At 35.5% G+C, this 19628-nt stretch overlaps 1 protein-coding gene across 15 annotated transcripts in view; it reads left to right on the forward strand.

Moving 5' to 3' along the window:
- The window catches only part of prr15la (proline rich 15 like a), a 62943-nt gene that overhangs the window by 2766 nt on the left and 40549 nt on the right, over positions 1–19628 (forward strand). For 6 of the 15 annotated variants that reach the window (XR_012398609.1, XR_012398606.1, XR_012398608.1 and 3 more), the window contains exons 4-8: positions 346–451; positions 748–1001; positions 5717–5903; positions 6070–6220; positions 8075–8164. Coding sequence is in view for 6 of the 15 variants with exons in the window: in XM_021471419.3 (XP_021327094.3) it covers positions 346–451; positions 748–1001; positions 5717–5903; positions 6070–6220; positions 8075–8150 (774 nt within the window). In the remaining 9 variants the exon portion in view is untranslated. Of the gene's footprint in view, positions 1–345; positions 452–523; positions 1002–5716; positions 5904–6069; positions 6890–8074; positions 8165–8402; positions 9899–19628 lie in introns of those variants that run through there. The other 9 variants (XR_012398642.1, XR_012398648.1, XR_012398641.1 and 6 more) reach the window with 6 other exon arrangements.

Genomic DNA, 19628 nt, shown 5'->3' on the forward strand with positions numbered 1-19628 from the left:
ACTCTGCCGGACAGCGACCCTCCAGGACTGAGTTTAGACAACCCTGTTTTAGTGCATTTAGATCCAAAAAGTGAATTGCAGTTACACTATTTCTGCTCCAAATACTTGTTTTTCATGAACATTTATTAAATTACTAATAGTATTTGAACCCCACATAAGCATCTCAGTGCTTATGCCACTCCCTCAGTGCTTATGCCATGTCCCTTTATTTATCTGGGGTCACCACAGCAGAATGAACTGCCAACTAATTCAGCATATGAAATGGCAATAATTGACAGTGCTACTCACTGACCCACCATGTTGCCTCACTCAGTTAATAATGTGATGCAAATAATCTCCCTTCAGGTACTCGGAAGCCTCCAATCACGTTCAAGGGCGGAGCTAATTGCCATGGTGTTGAGTATGCAGAGAGAGATGGACGGCCTCCGAGAGCAGATCAGGAGCCTCACAGGTAAAGTAGCAGACTTTTGAAATGAGGAGGAAAAGTGCCACTTTCTGTTTTTTTTTTTTTTTTTTTTTGCAGCGTGTTTCTATTGCCAGAGAATCCCGAAAGCTTTCCTTCAACTGACTCATTCACAGATGATTTCACATTTCGAGATCATTACATTTTGAGGAAAAGATCAGCAAGTTCACGGGGAAACTTCACGTCAAAGGAAGATTTAGTGTTACTGTGCTGTGCCATGTTACACAACAGTTTAACACTGGTGAGACAATTTCAGAATGCATTCATATGTTTTTTTTGTGCAGCTTGTGGGAAGTTGGCTCAGACACTTGAAGAGTTGATCGAGAGGAGTGATAGATGGCTGTGCTGCTGCCACAAAGCTGCAACTCCCAGCATTCCTAGGGAGCAGGAGAGAAGCAGGCCACCCAGTCACATCTCTCCTCCAGCAGAGCTCAGTGGAACAACAGCTGAATGTGCAAGTTCAGAGCAGCAGGGGTGTGGTCAGTATGAGGTCACACAAACAATGCCGCAGAGGAATGGAGCGCCTCTGGAACAAAAAGTAAGAGTTAAGCTTCGTGGATACCAAAATCAAGTCTGCTTCAGAACTTGTTCATGATATATTTTTTGGTAAAATATGCAGTTTTAGAATTCCCAACTCTAATGTTCTTTCAAATTATGGGAAATATCAAATGTTTACATTGGAAACAAAAAATATTTTAAAATAAGAATAAAAAATTTGACTAAGTGTGTGCACATCTAACAGACAAAAAATTATCTAAAAGTTTTTAAATAATCAACATGACCCAGAATGTCTTTGTTTAGTTAAAAAAAAACTTTTTCTATTGATGATTTAATTTTAGTTTTGGAGTTATGGAGTGCAAACTTTGTTTTTTTATTTGTTTTTAAAAATTCTATTTAAATAATGTGTAAAACAGAAATAAGTTTAAATGTAATATTTGTTTCTTCACAGACTGTTTTTAGTCTAATACCAAAACAATTGTTTTTTTTACTACTGTTTTATTGTAGGGCTGCAGTTAATGACTTTTTAAAATCAACATTTAATCTGTTTTGAATAATCATACATCATGCCCAATTTGTAGCTCCAAACAATATACAAAACAATATAAAGTTTTGTTTCTAGAAAGAGTGTAAAACAAAGGTTGCAATATAAAGTGATTTTATCATTCAAAAAAAAGTTGTTTTTTTTAAATGTAAATGTGAATTATAATTAAATTAATATTATATTATTAATGTATGTAATAAAAATATTACATGCATTGGATACATTTTAGGATTTGAAGTAGTGGTGGGCCGTTATCGGCGTTAACTTGCGTTATCTCTTATCCGCCAGTAAAAAAAATCACCGTTAATCTATTCTCAAAGTTGAGTTGAGAGCTGGGTCTGTTCTACGCAAGCTATGGTGACTTTTACTTTGATATTTTAGCGTGAATGTATACCTGACCAGTGAGCCGTCTGACAAAAAAGTGCCCTTCTGAATCAAATTAGCTGGATGCCCTTCTGGGTCTTTCACTTACTTCGAAGACACATCGGTAATATAGGTATTTGCCTTAATAGACAATAATATAATTAAGGTGTTTAAGTAAAGTGCTTGTAAAGTCATGTAATAGTTTCCTGTAACATTCGGTGACTTCAACTGCAGTTAGGCAGTTTTACTTACTCATAACCATTTCATTCATGCCTCCGTGACAAACTGGGGTATTAGACGCAAATAAAGAGTAAGTACTGGTGAGAGTGTTTAGGGAATTTAATAACACACTCCAAATGGAAAGAAAAAACATTAATGTTTAACTGAATAGATGGTTAGTAAACACAAGTTCATCTAGTTGAACATAATTTATTTTTATCACCAATTATTATAGTAGAACAGTTTCTAAAGCGTTTTTGAAGAGCCCCTGGTCTAATGCACCTCCTGCTTGAGAAACCCAATCTCAAAGATGTATATTTAATAATTTTTTGGGTAGCACATATATTCTGAAATCAAATGAGCCATTTTAATCTAGATTAATTCCAATATTACAGTAAAATTTATCTAGAGAAGTTCACTTGTGATCCATTTGAAACTAAAATTTGACGTTCAACAGCTATTATTTGATTGTTTTGCTTGAACAGTTTTTTTTAAATGCTTAGTTTATTCATGGTTGCTGCATTCTATTAACTTGATGTTTTGCAAAGTAGAAATATTTGCATTTTAAGGAAAACCTCAAGTTACTTATGTTTTAGGTTATTGGCATGGTTCTTCTTGCCCACTACAAAGACCTAACATTTGGAAATATTGTTGATTATTTAAAAATTATTTGAAGCTCTCACTAAATGTTTGGTGACTTTTAGTTCATTTAAAACAGGAGTGCCCAAACTTTTTCTTATGGAGGGCCAAAAACCAAACTTGATTGAGGCTAGTGGGCCAAAGGTAAATATAGTTGCCATGGTAATTTCTCAATTTATTTAAAAGTGTTTAACAATGACTAGAAAACATTGTCTTATATCTACTAATACAGTATTTTTTTACATTTTATAATGAACTTATTACAGTAAAAACAAAAATAATCTCATTTATAACAGAATTACACAAGTTTTTGCCGTGATTTTCTTGCCGATGTCTTCTGCATATTCCTCTGTCTGTCAAGTGACATTTTTACATTTTATAAAATCAGATTCATTTACAACATTTAATTGAAACATTTAATATTGAGTTTGCTTTTTTGTAGTCCAGCAATAAAACAAACAGAAAAGTTACGTCAAATTAGAAATGACAATCTCTGTGTTAAAGACAATGCAGAGATTCCTCAACCCTCTCCATCATACTCACTCTCCTCAGATTGGATGGTGGGCCAAATCAAAGGTTACAATGGGCCAATTTTGGCCTGCGGGCACTAATTTGGGCATTTTTGATCTAGAATAAGGGTTAGATGGTTATCAGCTTAGCCGATTATCGTTGATAATTTTAAGCATTTTTTGGTTATCAGTAATGGTCATTTGGTTATGAATAATTTTATTATGTTGTCACTCAGTAGTAAATGGTGCTGCATCTCGAGGCACTGAATTTTAGTCACTTATAATGTTCATTTGGTGACACAGTGGCGCAGTAGGTAGTGCTGTCACCTCACAGCAAGAAGGTCGCTGGTTTGAGCCTCGGCTGGGTCAGTTGGCATTTCTGTGTGAAGTTTGCATGTTCTACCTGCATTTGCGTGGGTTTCCTCCAGGTGCTCCAGTTTCTCCCACAGTCCAAAGACATGCGGTACAGGTGAATCGGGTAAGCTAAATTGTCCGTAGTGTATGAGTGTAAATGCGTGTGTGTGAATGTTTCCCAGAGATGGGTTGTGGCTGGAAGGGCACCCGCTGCGTAAAAATGTGCTGGATAAGTTGGCGGTTTATTCCGCTCTGGCGACCCCGAATTAATAAAGGGACTAAGCTGAAAAGAAAGAAAAATGAATAATGTTCATTTGAAAAACAACATGCATCGAAACATATGAGAAGCATTTATGAACTTTCTGTCCAACAAAAGACAACATTTAATAACAAACTACTCTAAACTCACTTCATAGTGTAAGTTGTTTGATGAGTTGATGTGTCTTCCAATAAGCAATAGGTCATAATTATTACTTTTTATATTTATAGGGCCTTTTATATCGAAGTTAATATTTAGACAGTTAGCATTGCTTTACAAATATACTTTATTATAATGAAATACCCAAGAAGGCCTGAACAATAATATATTGTTATAACAAAAACAGACATAGCATTGTCAATTTTATTTAATATCACACAGCCCTATGAGAATAACAGCCGATCACATTGCAATGGACAATTTAATAACTCTATTATTTTAATATTAATATTTACAGTTTCAGAAGTAAAGATATGTACAAAGGCATAAAGAAAGAAAGACCCCCAAAATAACAATGCCAGTGACACGCGACCCCCACATTCCTCGGAGGTGGTTATAAATATACAAATGTTGCTCACACAACAATAGGCCTACATAAACACCAACATATTGAAAAAACAAAAAATTGCAACAACTATAGGCTATAATTTATATAGTCATTTATTATTTTTTTTTACTTATTATTAACCTCATTTATTGAGATTGATGGGCACAATGTTTTCAGCACAAGTCAGTTTTGGAGACCGCCACCCAGAGATCATCCTCAATGTTCAGTTGTGGCCTGTATTCATTTTTAAGATATTTAATTGTCATAAAGGTGTCAGAAAGTTTAACCTGGTGCTATAAAATCAATCTGCTGCAGCTGACGCTATTGCTGTGTTGTTAATCTAATGTAAACACACCAATCCCATAAACAAATTAAATGGCTGATGGCTTTTTATTTGCCTGTTGTTGCTTTTTATGTAACTATTTACTATTTTTATCTTCTGTAGGTTGTGAATAAAATAAGGTAGTTCTAATAGTTTAAAAAAATTTATTTGACTTTTGGAAATCACCAAGCGACCCCCTATCATTGTCTTGTGACCTCCCAGAGGATCCCGACCCCCACTTTGGGAACCACTGGTCTACATAACCAATAATCGACAATAATCTGTGTCAGCATTGACCCTGAACAACACAAACCCAGCATTGCATGAAAATTATACTTGACTATAAAGAAAATTAAAAAGAAGCCTTGAAAAGCATCTTCATTGTAACCTATTTCATTGCTAAAACAGTCATGTACAGTTGAAATCAAAATTATCAGCCCTCCTGGGATTTTCTTTTTTCTTTTTCAAATATTTGCCAAATAATGTTTAACAGAGCAATTAATTTCTCACAGTGTTTTCCATAATATTTTAGTCTAGAGAAAGTCTTATTTGTTTTATTTCGGCCAGATTAAAAGTAGTTTTAATAAAAAAATAATAATTTTAAGGTCAATATTAATAACCATCTTAAGCATTTTTTTTATTACTGCAGAACAAACCATCGTTATACAGTGATTTGCCTTAATTACCCTAACCTGCCTAGTTAACCAAATTAACCTAGTTAAGCCTTCAAATGTCACTTTAAGCAGAATACTAGTATCTTGAAAAATATCTAGTCAAATATTATGTACTGCCATCATGGCAAAGATAAAATAAAGCAGTTATTAGAAATGAGTTATTAAAACTATTATGATTATAAATGTGTTGAAAAAAATCTTCTAATTCAGGAGGGCTAATAAGTCTGACTTTAACTCTATATCAGTTTAAAACATCAGTTATCTGTGTACTTGATCTTGAAAAATGCATATCAGTTAACCAAAGCTTTAATGTGTGTTTCTCCAGGTTATCACTGCTGATCTCCTAGAGCGCTGCAACACAGGGACCACCGCTCAAAAACTAACCAATGACCTGCTGCGCAGCCTTTATGACAGAGACTGTCTGGCTTCTCACTCAATCTCAGGCATCGTTAACAGCAAACGAGGGATGCCGAAGCCAGCTCTTCCTGCCCATGAGATCCAGGCCATTTTAAGTACGTATAAGGGTTGCTTTGTAACAAATACTGAACGATGGGCGTACTTTAGTTAGTATGAGAATACGTCCAGTTCCATTTCATTAACTGCAATCAGGACAGGAAGTTTTGATTAATTGTGATCTCAAGTTTGCTGTTTTGATTACCAGTGAAATGTTCTCCACAGGGACAGTGCAGCAGTTCTTTCCCGGAAAGACAGATTCGGAAATAAAGGGCTACATTCGACAGAAGCTTCAGAATGAGGCCAAGAGGCTTCGGAAAAGGCCACACCCAGCTGATGAATTATTGGTGGGATCTCCGGAGGAGGCGGGAGCAATGTATGAGCATTGAAAGTTGGCATCTTCAATGAACTTGAAGAATTCACAATTTAGCATCACAAAATTCTATTAGCAACTTTAAAGGGATAGTTTTGTCACATTTGTTCTGTCATCATTTTCTCAGTTTTTAGACTTGCTTGTGTGTAGGTTTGAAATGATATGAAGGTGAGTAAATCATGACAGAACTATTACTTTAAATAAGAGTGCACAGTTAACCGAAATAACCCAGAAAATGCAAAGAGCAGTACAGACAAAATAGAGTAACGAGCTTTACTGTGGTTATTTACATGTGAGAAGTGTAAATCCAGTGTTTGTCAGTGTCTTACAGCAACATGGCTCGCAGAAAATTATAAGCTATGATGTTACTTATTTTATGTGCATATCACCAAATATTTTGACAAAACAATAAGTGCTTAAAAAGGAAGCCTCAAGATCTTTTAGCATTGAATTAATATGGTATTTAAATGTCTTTTAATTAATTCATTCATTCATCACAAATTCATAATTTTACATTTGCAATCTTATATTTTGTACAATTAAATACTACAATAGAAACTATTTTCTTATTTTAAGGTTTTTATTAATTAGTAGTAATAATAAACCTATGATTAATTCAAATTATTTCACATATAGGGTGACGTGATGGCACAGTGGGTAGCTCTGTCGCCTCACAGCAAGAAGCTCACTGGTTCAAGCCTCGGCTGGATCAGTTGGCATTTTTTTTTGGAGTTTTGCATGTTCTACCCATGTTTGGGTGGGTTTCTTCTGGGTGCTCCGGTTTTCCTCAAAAGTCCAAAGACGTGCAATAAGTGAATTGGGTAAGCTAAATTGTCCGTAGAGTATGTGTGTGAATGAGAGTGTATACAGTAAGTGTTTCCCAGAGATGGGTTGCAGCTGGAAAGGTATCCTATGCATAAAACATGTTGGAAAAGATGGTGGTTCATTTCGCTGTGGCGACCCCTGATGAATAAAGGGACTAAGACGAAAATAAAATAAATGAATTTGATTTTATATATATATATATATATATATATATATATATATATATATATATATATATATATATATATATATATATATATATATATTATTGTTTATATATGACACACAGTACAATCATACAGCCTTACAATCAAGCGCAACAAACCTGGAGCTTTATTTATTTTTATATCATATTTTAAATCCCAATCACACTTTTCATCAGCACAATCGCTAATATATTTCTCCCAAAAATTGTGCACTCCTATTTTTTTTAAGTGAACTATCCCTTTAAGATCGTATCTGAATGGTTTTGTCAACGCTATAGAGTACATGACAAACGTCATATATGTATGTATGTATGATGTTAATCATTTGGATTACACAAAACTGACTTTTTTATTGATATGAAATTGCGAAGCGAAACCTGGAGTCACAGTTCGAAGTAGATGAAAAACAGTAGCTTCGGCGTATCACTGCCAGACGTTATCACACACTGTTTGTCGTGCGCTAAAACTTGGAGTGAAGTAGACTAAAGCTGCGAACCCAGCGGCAGATGGTTAAGCATCGCTCTCCTGTAAAATTACATGGATGTCACTTGGTAGGGGGGTTACATCGTGATTGATGTAGTTCAGACTTGTGGTATTTTAGTTGATCACATGTTGAAAGTGTGCCCGCCGTGTAACGTGAATATATTTTCTGTGTGTGTGTGATGTGACACACACGTGCCTCTTCTATTGGACTCCTTACTGTGGCCTTATCAGTCAGAAAACGCTGTAGTACAGTTCGAAACCACTGTGATTACATCCATTAAAAGAAACGACTTGTCTGTCTTGAATGCGTTGCGTCTACTTTTTTTGTGTGTCTTGATTGCAGATTCTGTTCTATTGATTCCACTGCATGCAAGCGTACAGCGTTTCACCTTTCCAGACAGAAGCATGCAGGCTCCTGAAGGCCGACGACTGTGTGAGTAAATTAACCCCGCACTCACCAGCTGTATCACCACACACACGTACCCCTTTCTAGGGAGAAAAACACATCAGCGAACACATGGCACAAAGGACGGCGTGGGAACTGCATATGGTACATAATCAATAGGCCTTATCGCGCACACACAACCCAAACCGCAGACGCTCCAGCATTGGGCTAGACCATTATCAGTGATACATGACCCTAATCCATTTATGTGTCAATGATACAACAGATTGGGGTTCAGGAAAACAGCGGCGTCGCACTGGGGATGATATCTCCACCGATCCAGCCATCTTACAGACCCCGGCTGTATTTCCACTAGCCCGATCTGCTAACAGCAAATCAATGGGCTTCTTTTGTTTCTTCAGGTTCAGACATCCTCATTGTGTCATTGCGTTATCGCTGGCGTGTGCGTAAATCGCTTTGAATTCGCCACCCGGATAGAGGCCTCTCCTTCAATGTTTTCTTTTATCTAATGCGAGGATGTAAACGTTGCGAGGAAGCGAATATTTCAGCGCCGCCATTTGATCTCTTGAAGGCTCCGGCTGATTTACGAATATGAGTTGTGTGCGCCAATATTTTCACTGCGCAGTCAAAGAAAACTTCAAAGTTGGAGGTTGGAGCGTTGAACAGTCATGCGGGCTTGCATCCTTCTCTGAAGGGGCCAATGCAAACACGCTTCGGCCCTCGGCGGGACTCTCGCTGAACCTGGGTAAAAACAGCAGGGAAGACAACCAAAATTAAACGTTTGCAGAACGCAGGAGAAACGCCTCCTTCTGTAGGCCCATGCGTTTCCTGCAGAGCTGTAATATGTCATCTGGGCAGCCACTTTGGTGGAGGACATATCCCACAATGCCCTGCAAGGCAGGGTGCCATGGTACCCGTTGCGGCTCACTAACACGCCTCCACGTGCCATCTTAACTTTTCATTTGTCTTCTTTTACCTGTCAAGCAGAGGAAGAAATTATTCGGAGGAACGCACCTCCCCAGTGCATTCCTGATCTATCATTTGTGCTTCTGTGCTTTTAAATGAATTTGCACTTCTGTTCAAGGAGTCACAAGCATCTTGGATAAGCAGAAAAAGTCTATTTTGATCATTTTAATCCTGGCCCTAGTATATATTCTACTTTTTTAGAGATTTGTTTAGTATAATATAGTCCACACACCACTATTGTTTTGCTTACAATTAATTATTTAAAGGTCTGCTAATTAGTTCTTTCTTTACTTTGTCATAAATATCCATTTTTGTTTTGATTTCATTGCAGTACTCCAGGTTTTTGGTTTTGTTAGGGGTTTTTTTAAATACCCAAACTGCTGGTTTTATTGTGATTTTGCATTTGAGTTATGCCAGATCAAACAGTCATGCTGCGTTTTGACCTCAAATATAAGCCCTAGCAGCTGTTTTGCTTTGATTTTGCAGTTGTTGTGTATATGTTGTTGTCCAAACATCTGTGTTTTTACTTATTTATTCTTTTTTTTATAGGTTTTTAGCATTTGGCTATTACAACATCAAACAAAAGTATCCCTTTGTTTTCATCTTTTATATCTGCAATATAAGTCCTAACAGCTGTTTTGTTTTTATTTTACACCCCCTCGATGTACGTCATTTTGTTCACATCTCGCATTTGTGCAATGCAAACCCGAACAGCTGAATTGCCTTGTGTTATTTTGAAATCGGGTGCATTATTCAATAAACCTCGGCACTGTTTTAATTAGACGCCTTTGCCTCATCTTGGGAATCTTGTTGTTCTGTCTGTCACCGGAAAAGACCAGCTGTCATGTTTCCAGATCAACAAAGGCTGTTTGTATGTGCACTCTCACGGGCTGCGTATGATTTTTCCACCAGCGAAAAAGGACGCAGTGATCTGAGCATGGTTGACATTCATAGTCATGCGTGTAGGAAGAATGTTGTTTTTTTTCCTGCGGCCGTTCCTTCCTCCCGCTGAGCAGTGCATGTTCAATTAAAGCGCAGGGGGGTGAACCATTGGTCCAAACCAAACAGAACACGCATACGGCAGCCGCGAACCAAAGGAGACAGGCCCGGGACGGTCAGCTGTCAGGCCAACACGGCCCCTGGAGAGGCAGGAGGGTGAAGCAAACACCTGCCCCTCTCTGATCTGTGGGGAATTACTCTGACTGAGAGCAGATGAGGATCCTTAAAACCCAGAGAGCGAGCGAAGAGGAGGAGGACGGCGAAAATGCGAGCATCTGTCCAATGAGAAGAGTGGAATTTATTTATTATCAGGAGGAAGAGGTGGTTCCATGGGGTGGTTTGATTAATGTCCAACCCTCCATCTTGTCAGTCCGTTTTTGTCTGCTGAAAGGAAAACAAAGCACGGGGGGTTGAGAGAGAGAGAGAGGGGTGGTGGGGGGTGTTCGGTTAATGGCTGCCACTGAGGTTTCTTTTCATGTCGCTTGGGCCCGTCAGCTTTGATTGATGGCTCAGACAATGATTGGACGGACCCTTAGCTCCTGCTCACCAACCATGGGCATTATGGGGGAAAAAGAGAGAAAATGAAAGAGCGAGAGGGAGAGAGAGAGTGCCTGTCCAATCAGAGGCTAGAAAAGCACCTGTTTGGCCAATCAGAATCAGAGAGAAAATAGAGCAAGAAACCAAGCTACTGAGAGAGAGAAAGAGAGAGAGAAAGGAACATGGAAAATGAGAAAATAGAGACGGACAGAATGAATAAAAGAGGTGGAGATTTAGATGAAGCCTGTCTGATCTCACTCGATTATATATGTGGATGTAACAGTCGGTGTGTGTAACCACTCCATCCAAACCTGTTCACTCTTTATCTCTCTCTCGCTGCGTGTTTTTTTTTTGGCATCTGAAAGCGCAGTTTTTTTTTTTTTTTTCGTGGCTGTAAGAATATGAAGCAGCATCTACGTTTGTCTGACATGCTGTCAGCAAATCTGTCTGTGAATATGTTCACATGAGGTCAACATGCTACACATGCACTGCTGTGTTTTGTGTCATGTGACAGTAAAAACAAAGCCTAAAATAGGTTTTAGTGGTAATCACAGTTTTTGGAGCTGCTCAGGGCGAGAAGTGACTTGAGGCACACTGAAACAGACAGAAACGGGAAGCAGCTTTTCTTTCGGGACTACCTCAAAGCAGGAGCTGTCTGTCATAATTTCCCAAGGCCGAAAGAACCGTTGAAGCATGGTTCTGTCAGCAAAAATTCCCTTTGTGAATTTTGGACAGAAAAAAAAACAGTGATTTTTTTTTGAGTCGCTTAGCTAGCAAAGATTATTACATGGCTTGTGCAATTATTTAATTTATTACATAATGCAATTTTATATTATTTTTAAATGATAAATCTTTCTAAATATAAATTATTATGTTTATTTTTATAATTATTTACATTAAATTCTTTATATTTAAACCAATTAATATGTGTAACACTTGCTATAAATACAGTTGAATTCAGAATTATTAGCCCCATGTTTTTTCCCCCCAATTTCTGTTTAACAGAGAGATTTTTTAAACACATTTCTAAACATAATAGTTTTTGATAACTGTTTGTTCTACAGACGGTAAAAAAATATATAGCTTAAAGGGGCTAATAATTTTGACCTTAAAATGTTTTTTAACTTAACTCATTTTATTCTAGCTGAAATAAAACAAATAAAACTTTTTCCAGAATAACAAATATTATCAGACATACAATGAAAATTTCCTTGCTTTGCTGAGCATCATTTGTGAAATATTTAAAAAAGAAAAAAAAATTCAAAGAGGGCTAATAATGCTGACTTGTACTGAATCTGCTGCATAATGCTTAAGCTATATATATATTGAACATTTTATGCATGCATGAAACAGATTTTATACTATACAAAGCATACTGTGAGATTATTAAATCACTAAATGTAGTGCTCAAGTATAATGAGATGCAATAATTCATTTAATTGTTTTAAAAGACCTTATAACAAAAAATTACTAAAAATGCCTCTTATTGCAGGAATATATAATTTTATAATATTATAATTTTCATGCAAAGATGAAGAGATCACATGACCTCGGTGTAGCATTGAAAGATCTACTGTTAAATGTTTCACACACTATTAATAAAAAATAACATGCAGCATATTGATTTTTCCAATGAAATGCAATACAATTTGAAAATATATTTTCTTATGTTATCGTTTGAACACATTGTTTTAAAATGCATTATACTCATAACTGAAATTTCTATATTTACAAAAGAAATAGAATTGGAAATGCAGACTGAGGTCACATGATCGGATATTACAGTGCTCAACATAGAGTACACCCTATTTTGAAAATTAATATTTTTATCCATTTCTCAGTGAATATAGGTAATGTATTTAGGTGCATTTAAACAAAACTTAATTTAACAGTTATATTCAATATATAATTAATATTTTAGTCACCAAAATGTAGAACTTGAAAGATAATGCAATTAAATTTAAGCAAAATATTGTAAAAAAAAAAAAAAAATTGTGTTTTTGCTTCTCTTGATTTTTTTTCTTCTTTTATAAATTTGTATTTAATATTTTTCTATAACTTATACATTTAGATGTACTAGTTTTTGGACTGTTATCAAAAGTTATTTTGTTAGACAAGCTCCAGATTTAGCTTCAGTACTGACTAATCTAATGTATGTGCACAAATGTAATATTGTAAAGCTTCCTATTAAAAAACAGGAATTTAAAAGAGAGATTTGTGAGGGGTGTACTTATATATGCTGAGCACTGTATATGAGTAGAAAAGGTCTAATTCAGAAATCCTGCTCATGACATTTGAAACTGTAGAAATTGTTTTGTTTGTGTGTAATATAAGCAAAAGTTTCTGCTTCGTTTGTTTTTGATTGTTTAAGTTTTATTTTTTATTTATTTTTTTTTTTGCTTTGATTGATTTGGATCTTTGTGTATGTAAACCAAAACCATTAGTAGTCTGATCTCAATTTATTATATATTTATAAATATATGAATACATTTAAATATATTTAGATATTTTTTATATATTTATTTACATTTGGCTATATCATTTGTGTGTGTGTTTATATACAAATTCGTTCATTCATTTTCTTTTTGGCTTAGTCCCTTTATTAATCTGGGGTCGCCACAGCTAAATGAACTGCAAACCTACCCACTGCGCCACCGCGACACCTATATATCTTTGGTGTGTGTGTGTGTGTGTGTGTGTGTGTGTGTGTGTGTGTGTGTGTGTGTGTGTGTGTGTGTGTGTGTGTATATATGTTCTCATATGTTTCACATTTAGTTTGGTCTGTTTTTTTTTTATTTATTTTTTTTAGGACCCATGTATTTTTATTACATTTTTTTCATCGTTTATTTGGTCTGGATCACTTTGATATATAGGCTTAAACTATTACTTTGTTTGATCTGTTTCTTCACTTTTTGTTTAGTCTGGATGTCCTGCATAACCCATAGACCCGAACTACCATTGATTTGTTTTTGAATTTGTTTCTTCATTTAGTTTGGTCTGAAGGTTTTGTATATAAAATTGTATTTTCATTTTGTATATTTTGCAAAATATAGGCCCAAACTACATTTATTTAGTTATATATTTTCATCTATTGTCTGGTCTGGGTTTTTTGCATGAGCTCAGAACATTATTGGGTGTTGGTCAGGATCTTTCATATACAGTATATAAGGCTAAGCTACTTTTCACTTCTTTTTTTGTTTATTTTTCTTTTCCACATTTTGTTTGCTTTGCATCTTAATGAATATCTTTAAACCAGTCAAAATTTGACTCTCAGTGAACACATGAATAAACCGTACACCTTCACTGCAATGCAGGTCTCTTTAGATAAAAACTACCTGCCAAATTTCATAAATATTAACCCAAGCACTTCTCTAATATTCCATCCAATGAAAACAAGAAGCCAACTAATATGCCACAAACCGAAGAAACAGTGTATCTGTGTGTGTGTCAAACAGACGAGCGATACCTAGCTCTGGTTGGAGTGTGTATTATTAGGTTTGGGAAGAGGAACATATGTAGAGGAGCCTGAGGGGACGCTTGATCCCGTGGCGCCGCTCCTCTTCTGCCCCCAAATGGAAGCACAAATTGAGTTGGTAGGTCTGCGTAAATTGAATTTAGCGAGGGAGCCCCTGCCATTACCAGCCCCACACTGAGTTTAGGGTCATCTGTTTTACTTGCCAAATTGATTTTTACATTTTGGCCCTTGTCCTCTTCCATCCCTTCCTAGTTTCCTCTCTCTCCCACTCCTTTTTATCTGAGCCAATGTTTACAGTCATGTATGATGGTGAGGGTTTGTATGAACATGGCGGTTTGCATCAGTCATGAAGTGTGTTTGGCCATTTTTTTGCTTTGGAAACACGAGTGTGCATCAGTTTATGTATCTTACATCGTTTGTCTGTGTTGTGTTCATAAATTAGTCTGCAAATGATTCACAGATGTAAGGATCTGTGTTTATAAAGCTTGTCTTCACATCTGTATTGTGAATGAACATGTCCTCAACCTTTATGAGGTTACTCTCTGTGTGTGTGTGTGTCGTCGCTGTAGAACAGTAGAAGTTGTGCTCTTCACTCCCTGCGATGATAGCAGCATTGTAGCAATTAATTAAACAAAATTAATTACCCTCCTTATCATGCGAGTACACATTCACGCAAAGCACTCTCTCCATCTTTCTCTAATTCACTCACACACACACTTATATTCAGTCACACGCCTGCTGTTTCTCGTTCTTTATCTTTCCTAAATACTTTTTCAGTAATATGTACAGGGGAAACTGGCCCAAAAGTTTCTTGGGATATCTCATTTATATTTAATTGAGGTATTTAGCATACTTTTAGATTAAAATTTCTTACATTTCTTTGGAGAATCTTGGACTCCATTGTGACATGAGACTAGTGTTGTTTTGTCTTTACTGATAATAATTTTAGCCTCCATTTTCACTGTAGTTTTTGTTAAAGTTTAGTCAGGGGCGGATTTAACCTGTAAGCAAGGTAAGCGGCTGCTTAGGGCCCCAGCGACCTTCTTGCTGTGAGGTGATTGTGCTACCCACTGCACCACCGTAATATCTTTATTATACCAATAATATGTTTATTATTTTAGTTGTAAATTCTGTTTAGGAAACCTTATCATTTAAAATGAAGAGATTACAATCAATTTAAAATGTTGAAAAGAAGATTGAGAGATTGCAAAGAAGAGCAATATAAATAAATATTATATAGGAAAGGAATTAAAGTAGAATGTGTGCATTTCAGGACTTGGGCTGAAATTGCTTATAGGGCCCAAAAATCACTAAATCCGCCCCGGAGTTTAGTTAGTTTATACATACGGTAATTGTTTGTAAGTGTAAGTAAGGGATTTATTTAAAAGTTCTTTATAATTTTTTGTAAGTTTACTACTTAGTTTTTGTTTTTTAGTACTTCAGTTTAAACAAAGTTAAATACTGTTTGAAATTATATATATATATATATATATATATATATATATATATATATATATATATATATATATATATATATATATATATATATATATATATATATATATATATATACAGTTGAAGTAGAAATTATTAGCCCCCCTGTTTATTTTCCCCCAATTTCTGTTTAACAGAGAGATTTTTAAAACATTTCTAAACATAATAGTTTAGAAAGTTTAGAATAACTGATTTTTTATAACTAATTTATTTTATCTTTGCCATGATGACAGTAAATAATATTTTACTAGATATTTTCAAGACACTTCTATACAGCTTAAAATGATATTTAAAGGCTTAACTAGGTTCATTAGGTTAACTAGGCAGTTTAGGAAAATTAGGCAAGTTATTGTTAAACAGTGGTTTGTTTTGTAGACTATCGAAAAAAATTTGCTTAAAGAGGCTAATAATTTTGATCTTAAAATGGCTCATAAAAAAATCAAAAACTGCTTTTATTCTAGCCAAAATAAAACAAATAAGACTTTCTCCAGAAAAAAAAAAATATTATTTGACTTACTGTGAAAATTTCCTTGCTCTGTTAAACATCATTTTGGAAATATTTAAAAAAGAAAGAAAAATTCAAAGGGTGGCTAATAATTCTGATTTCATCTGTATAAATATATATATATGTATATTTAATTAACTACTGGTATACTATTGTTTTTTTTTTTTAAGTGTACTATAGAATTTTTATATATTTTGTAATAGGTGGTGCGGTGGCACAGTGGTCACTGGTTCGAGCCCCAGCTGGATCATTTGGCATTTCTGTGAGGAGTTTGCATGTTCTCCCCATGTTGGCGTGGGTTTCCTCTGGGTGCTCCGGTTTCCCTAACAGTCCAAAGACATGCGCCATAACTGAATTGGGCAAGCTAAATTGTCAGTTGTGTATGTGTGTGAATGAGAGTGTAAGGGTGTTTCCCAGTGATGGGTTACAGCTGGAAGGGCATCCGCTCCATAAAACACATGCTGGATAAGTTGGCGGTTCATTCCGCTGTGGCGACTCTTGATGAAAAAAGGACTAAGCTAAGAAAAAAATGAATGAATGAATGAATGAATTAATATTTTGTAATTCATGTTTTTTTGTCATTAACCCTGTTTGAGACCATGTTGAGATCTCATTTTACGCTCTCTGAGATGTCTTTTGAAGAATCAGCCGGTCTTCATTTGCTCTTGCTGCTAGAATTGAGATGCTAAAGAGATTCCGCTGTCCCACAGCTTCACCCTTTGATTTCCCATCATCTTTAATCTTTTTAAACTATTTATTTAAATAATGAAAAGTAGTTGTGGCGTGTGTCGTGTCACAGGGAAGACAGATGATGCTGGTTTGGTGCCAGTGTGTCAGACGTGGGTGTGATCAAGTGTAGGAGCAGGACGTCACACTATTAAACCCTCTTACACTGACATCCCATCACACTTTGCCTTTTTACCTGTCTCATATCATTTCTCTTCACAGATATGCACTTAGTTGCACTTATTCCCCTCAAGATTTGACACTTTTTTCAGATTTCATAAAAAAGACTTCCTAAATTCACCTTTTAGTGTTTCTATTGACTCAGTGTATCAATATGTGTCTGTAGATGTGAATTACTATACTTTTCAAACACAGCAACACTTTCATACACCAGTCTTTGCAGTTTTACACATAGCTATATTCATTATTCATATCTATATTCCATATTTTTTACAGTGGGATTTGTTCAAACATAATTTACTTTATTATGAACAACATTCTACTCTTTAAAAATTGGGAAAATTGATTTATGTATGGTTGCTCGCAGTATTTTCTGAATTAAGTAGCGTTAAAAAGATTCCCAAAACCCCTTTATTAAAAAAAGTTGACGTTCATATGTTAAAATAAAATGTGCTAGAACTCAATTTTGATCATGAATTCTGAATCGGACACAATGTTGAGATTTTTGTGCTAGAAATGTATGCAAATTAGTGCATGTTTAATTAAATAATGCCTCGTTTGCACATTTAATATTTTTTTACTTTTTATTTAAGATTTTTCAATATATTGTTTTCAGAACAACCCCTTCCCCAACAATTTAATCCCTTACAGATGAGGGAATACATAAAAAAATTATATTATAAAAACAAATTGTGAAATAAATAAACAAATAGAATTAAAATCAATGAATAAAAAGTACTGAAATAGCAATCATAATTACTTTTCAGGGGATGCATTTGTACATCAAGTTACATTGTGTTTCATTGTAATTACTTTTACTGACATTGGTGATAGGTTAAGTAACTTCTAAATATACATATCTAAATATATTATCATACTTTTCCACCTCTTCAGATAAATATTAGTCTTCATTTGTAGACATGCAGTCATTTTTTTTCCATTACATAGACCTGTTTAAGTCTCTGAATCCACTGAAGCACCTTTGGAAAACCTTCTTCTATCCAATGTACTGTTGTCATTTTTTTGTAACCGGTAATAATATTCTTAGGACAAATCTTGTTTCTTCATTAAACATTTTTTTGGACAGGGCACCCGTAAGCATACAATTGGATTGAGGGGTATTTCTATTTAATATCTTATCTATTTTTTTAAACATTTTTCCAATATTCTTGAGTCTTAAGACAGTCCCAAAAAATTGGGGTATGATCTCCAATTTTACCACATTTTCTCCAACACAAAGCAACAGATGTAGAAATTACATATGTAGAAACTAGGATAGGAGTAATAAAGTGCCTTATTTTTACCTTGCAATCTGATTTTTTCCATAATTGACTATTAATTCCTTTATGACATCCCCCAAATAACTCAATCCAGACCTCATTCTCAATCATGGTATTTAGTTAGTTCCCATTTTCCTTTAACATGATCTGTATTTTGTGTTAGTTACTAATCTTTTATATAAATGGGGGACGTGTTTTTAGCTGGAGTGTTTTCTTCTGCAATATTTATAAAGTATTCTTATATTTTATTTAGTTTTTGCATGACTAGAGCTTTTTCTTTATCGTTTGCACATTTAAGCAACATTTAAAAAACTTTTGCAAAATATATAATTTTCCATATTCACCAGAATTTTGCCTTTAAAGAGAAATAAGTTGCCAGTTGTAGTCATTGCGAGTGTGTGTCTCTCTGTGTATTGCATATGTGTCGTTGTATGTGGTTGTGTTTTTTTGTTTGTGTGTGAATGTGTGTTGTGTGTCATTCTCTCTCTCTCTCTCTCTCTCTCTCTCTTTCTCTCTCTCTCTCTCTCTCTCTCTCTCTCTCTCTCAGTGTTGAGTGTGAATATGTGTGTGTGTGTGTGTCTCTGTGTTGTATGTGTGTCCCATAGTCCCGCTGTGTCCAATAGAGGGGTGTTTTGGTGCGTCTGGTGATCAGGATGGGGGTTTGTGGCCTGCGGGTTTGGGCCCCTCTGGTGTCTTGAAGCGGGTTGTGAGTGAGATTGATGAGGGTCGGGACCCCCGTCTCCCCCCTCCTGCCCCAGCATGTCCCCCCCGAGGGCAGAAAGTGCCTGTTCACCCTGCCAGAGCCTTCGCGAACACGGGGCAAACCCAGCTGCGCCCCTCCACTCACAGTCCTGCTCTCTTCTCTCTTTCCATCGCCGCTTCTAATTCTTTTATTGCTCGCTCTGTCCATCTGCTTTCTTGCTCTTTACTTTTCATTCAATCAGGTTCCTGGCAGTTCAAAGGCTTAGAAAGGATGTGCAGTTCTCTTTTTTTCTCTTTCTCATAGTTTGACAGCAGTAGATAGAATGAAAGTAAGAGGGAGAGAAACAAACAGACCCACATAGATTCAGATGCTGATTTGTTTCAGGAGATCTGATGCAACACAAGTGTGAAAGATGCAACTAGATGTTACTGAAGGTACTGTGGTGCTGAATCATAGCTACAAGTGAAACAAACATGGCAAAAAATATATATATTTTTTTTACTTTTGAAGCAATAACTGATATCCCAGGGAGAAAAGGACGATATATTTTTATTTTACTGCGCAAAAATGAACTTTTTATTTATTTATGGATGCATATTTAATTATATAGGATATAATGTTTATGT

The sequence above is a fragment of the Danio rerio genome, chromosome 3 (assembly GCF_049306965.1).
Source record: "Danio rerio strain Tuebingen ecotype United States chromosome 3, GRCz12tu, whole genome shotgun sequence".
Taxonomy (NCBI): Eukaryota; Metazoa; Chordata; class Actinopteri; order Cypriniformes; family Danionidae; genus Danio; species Danio rerio.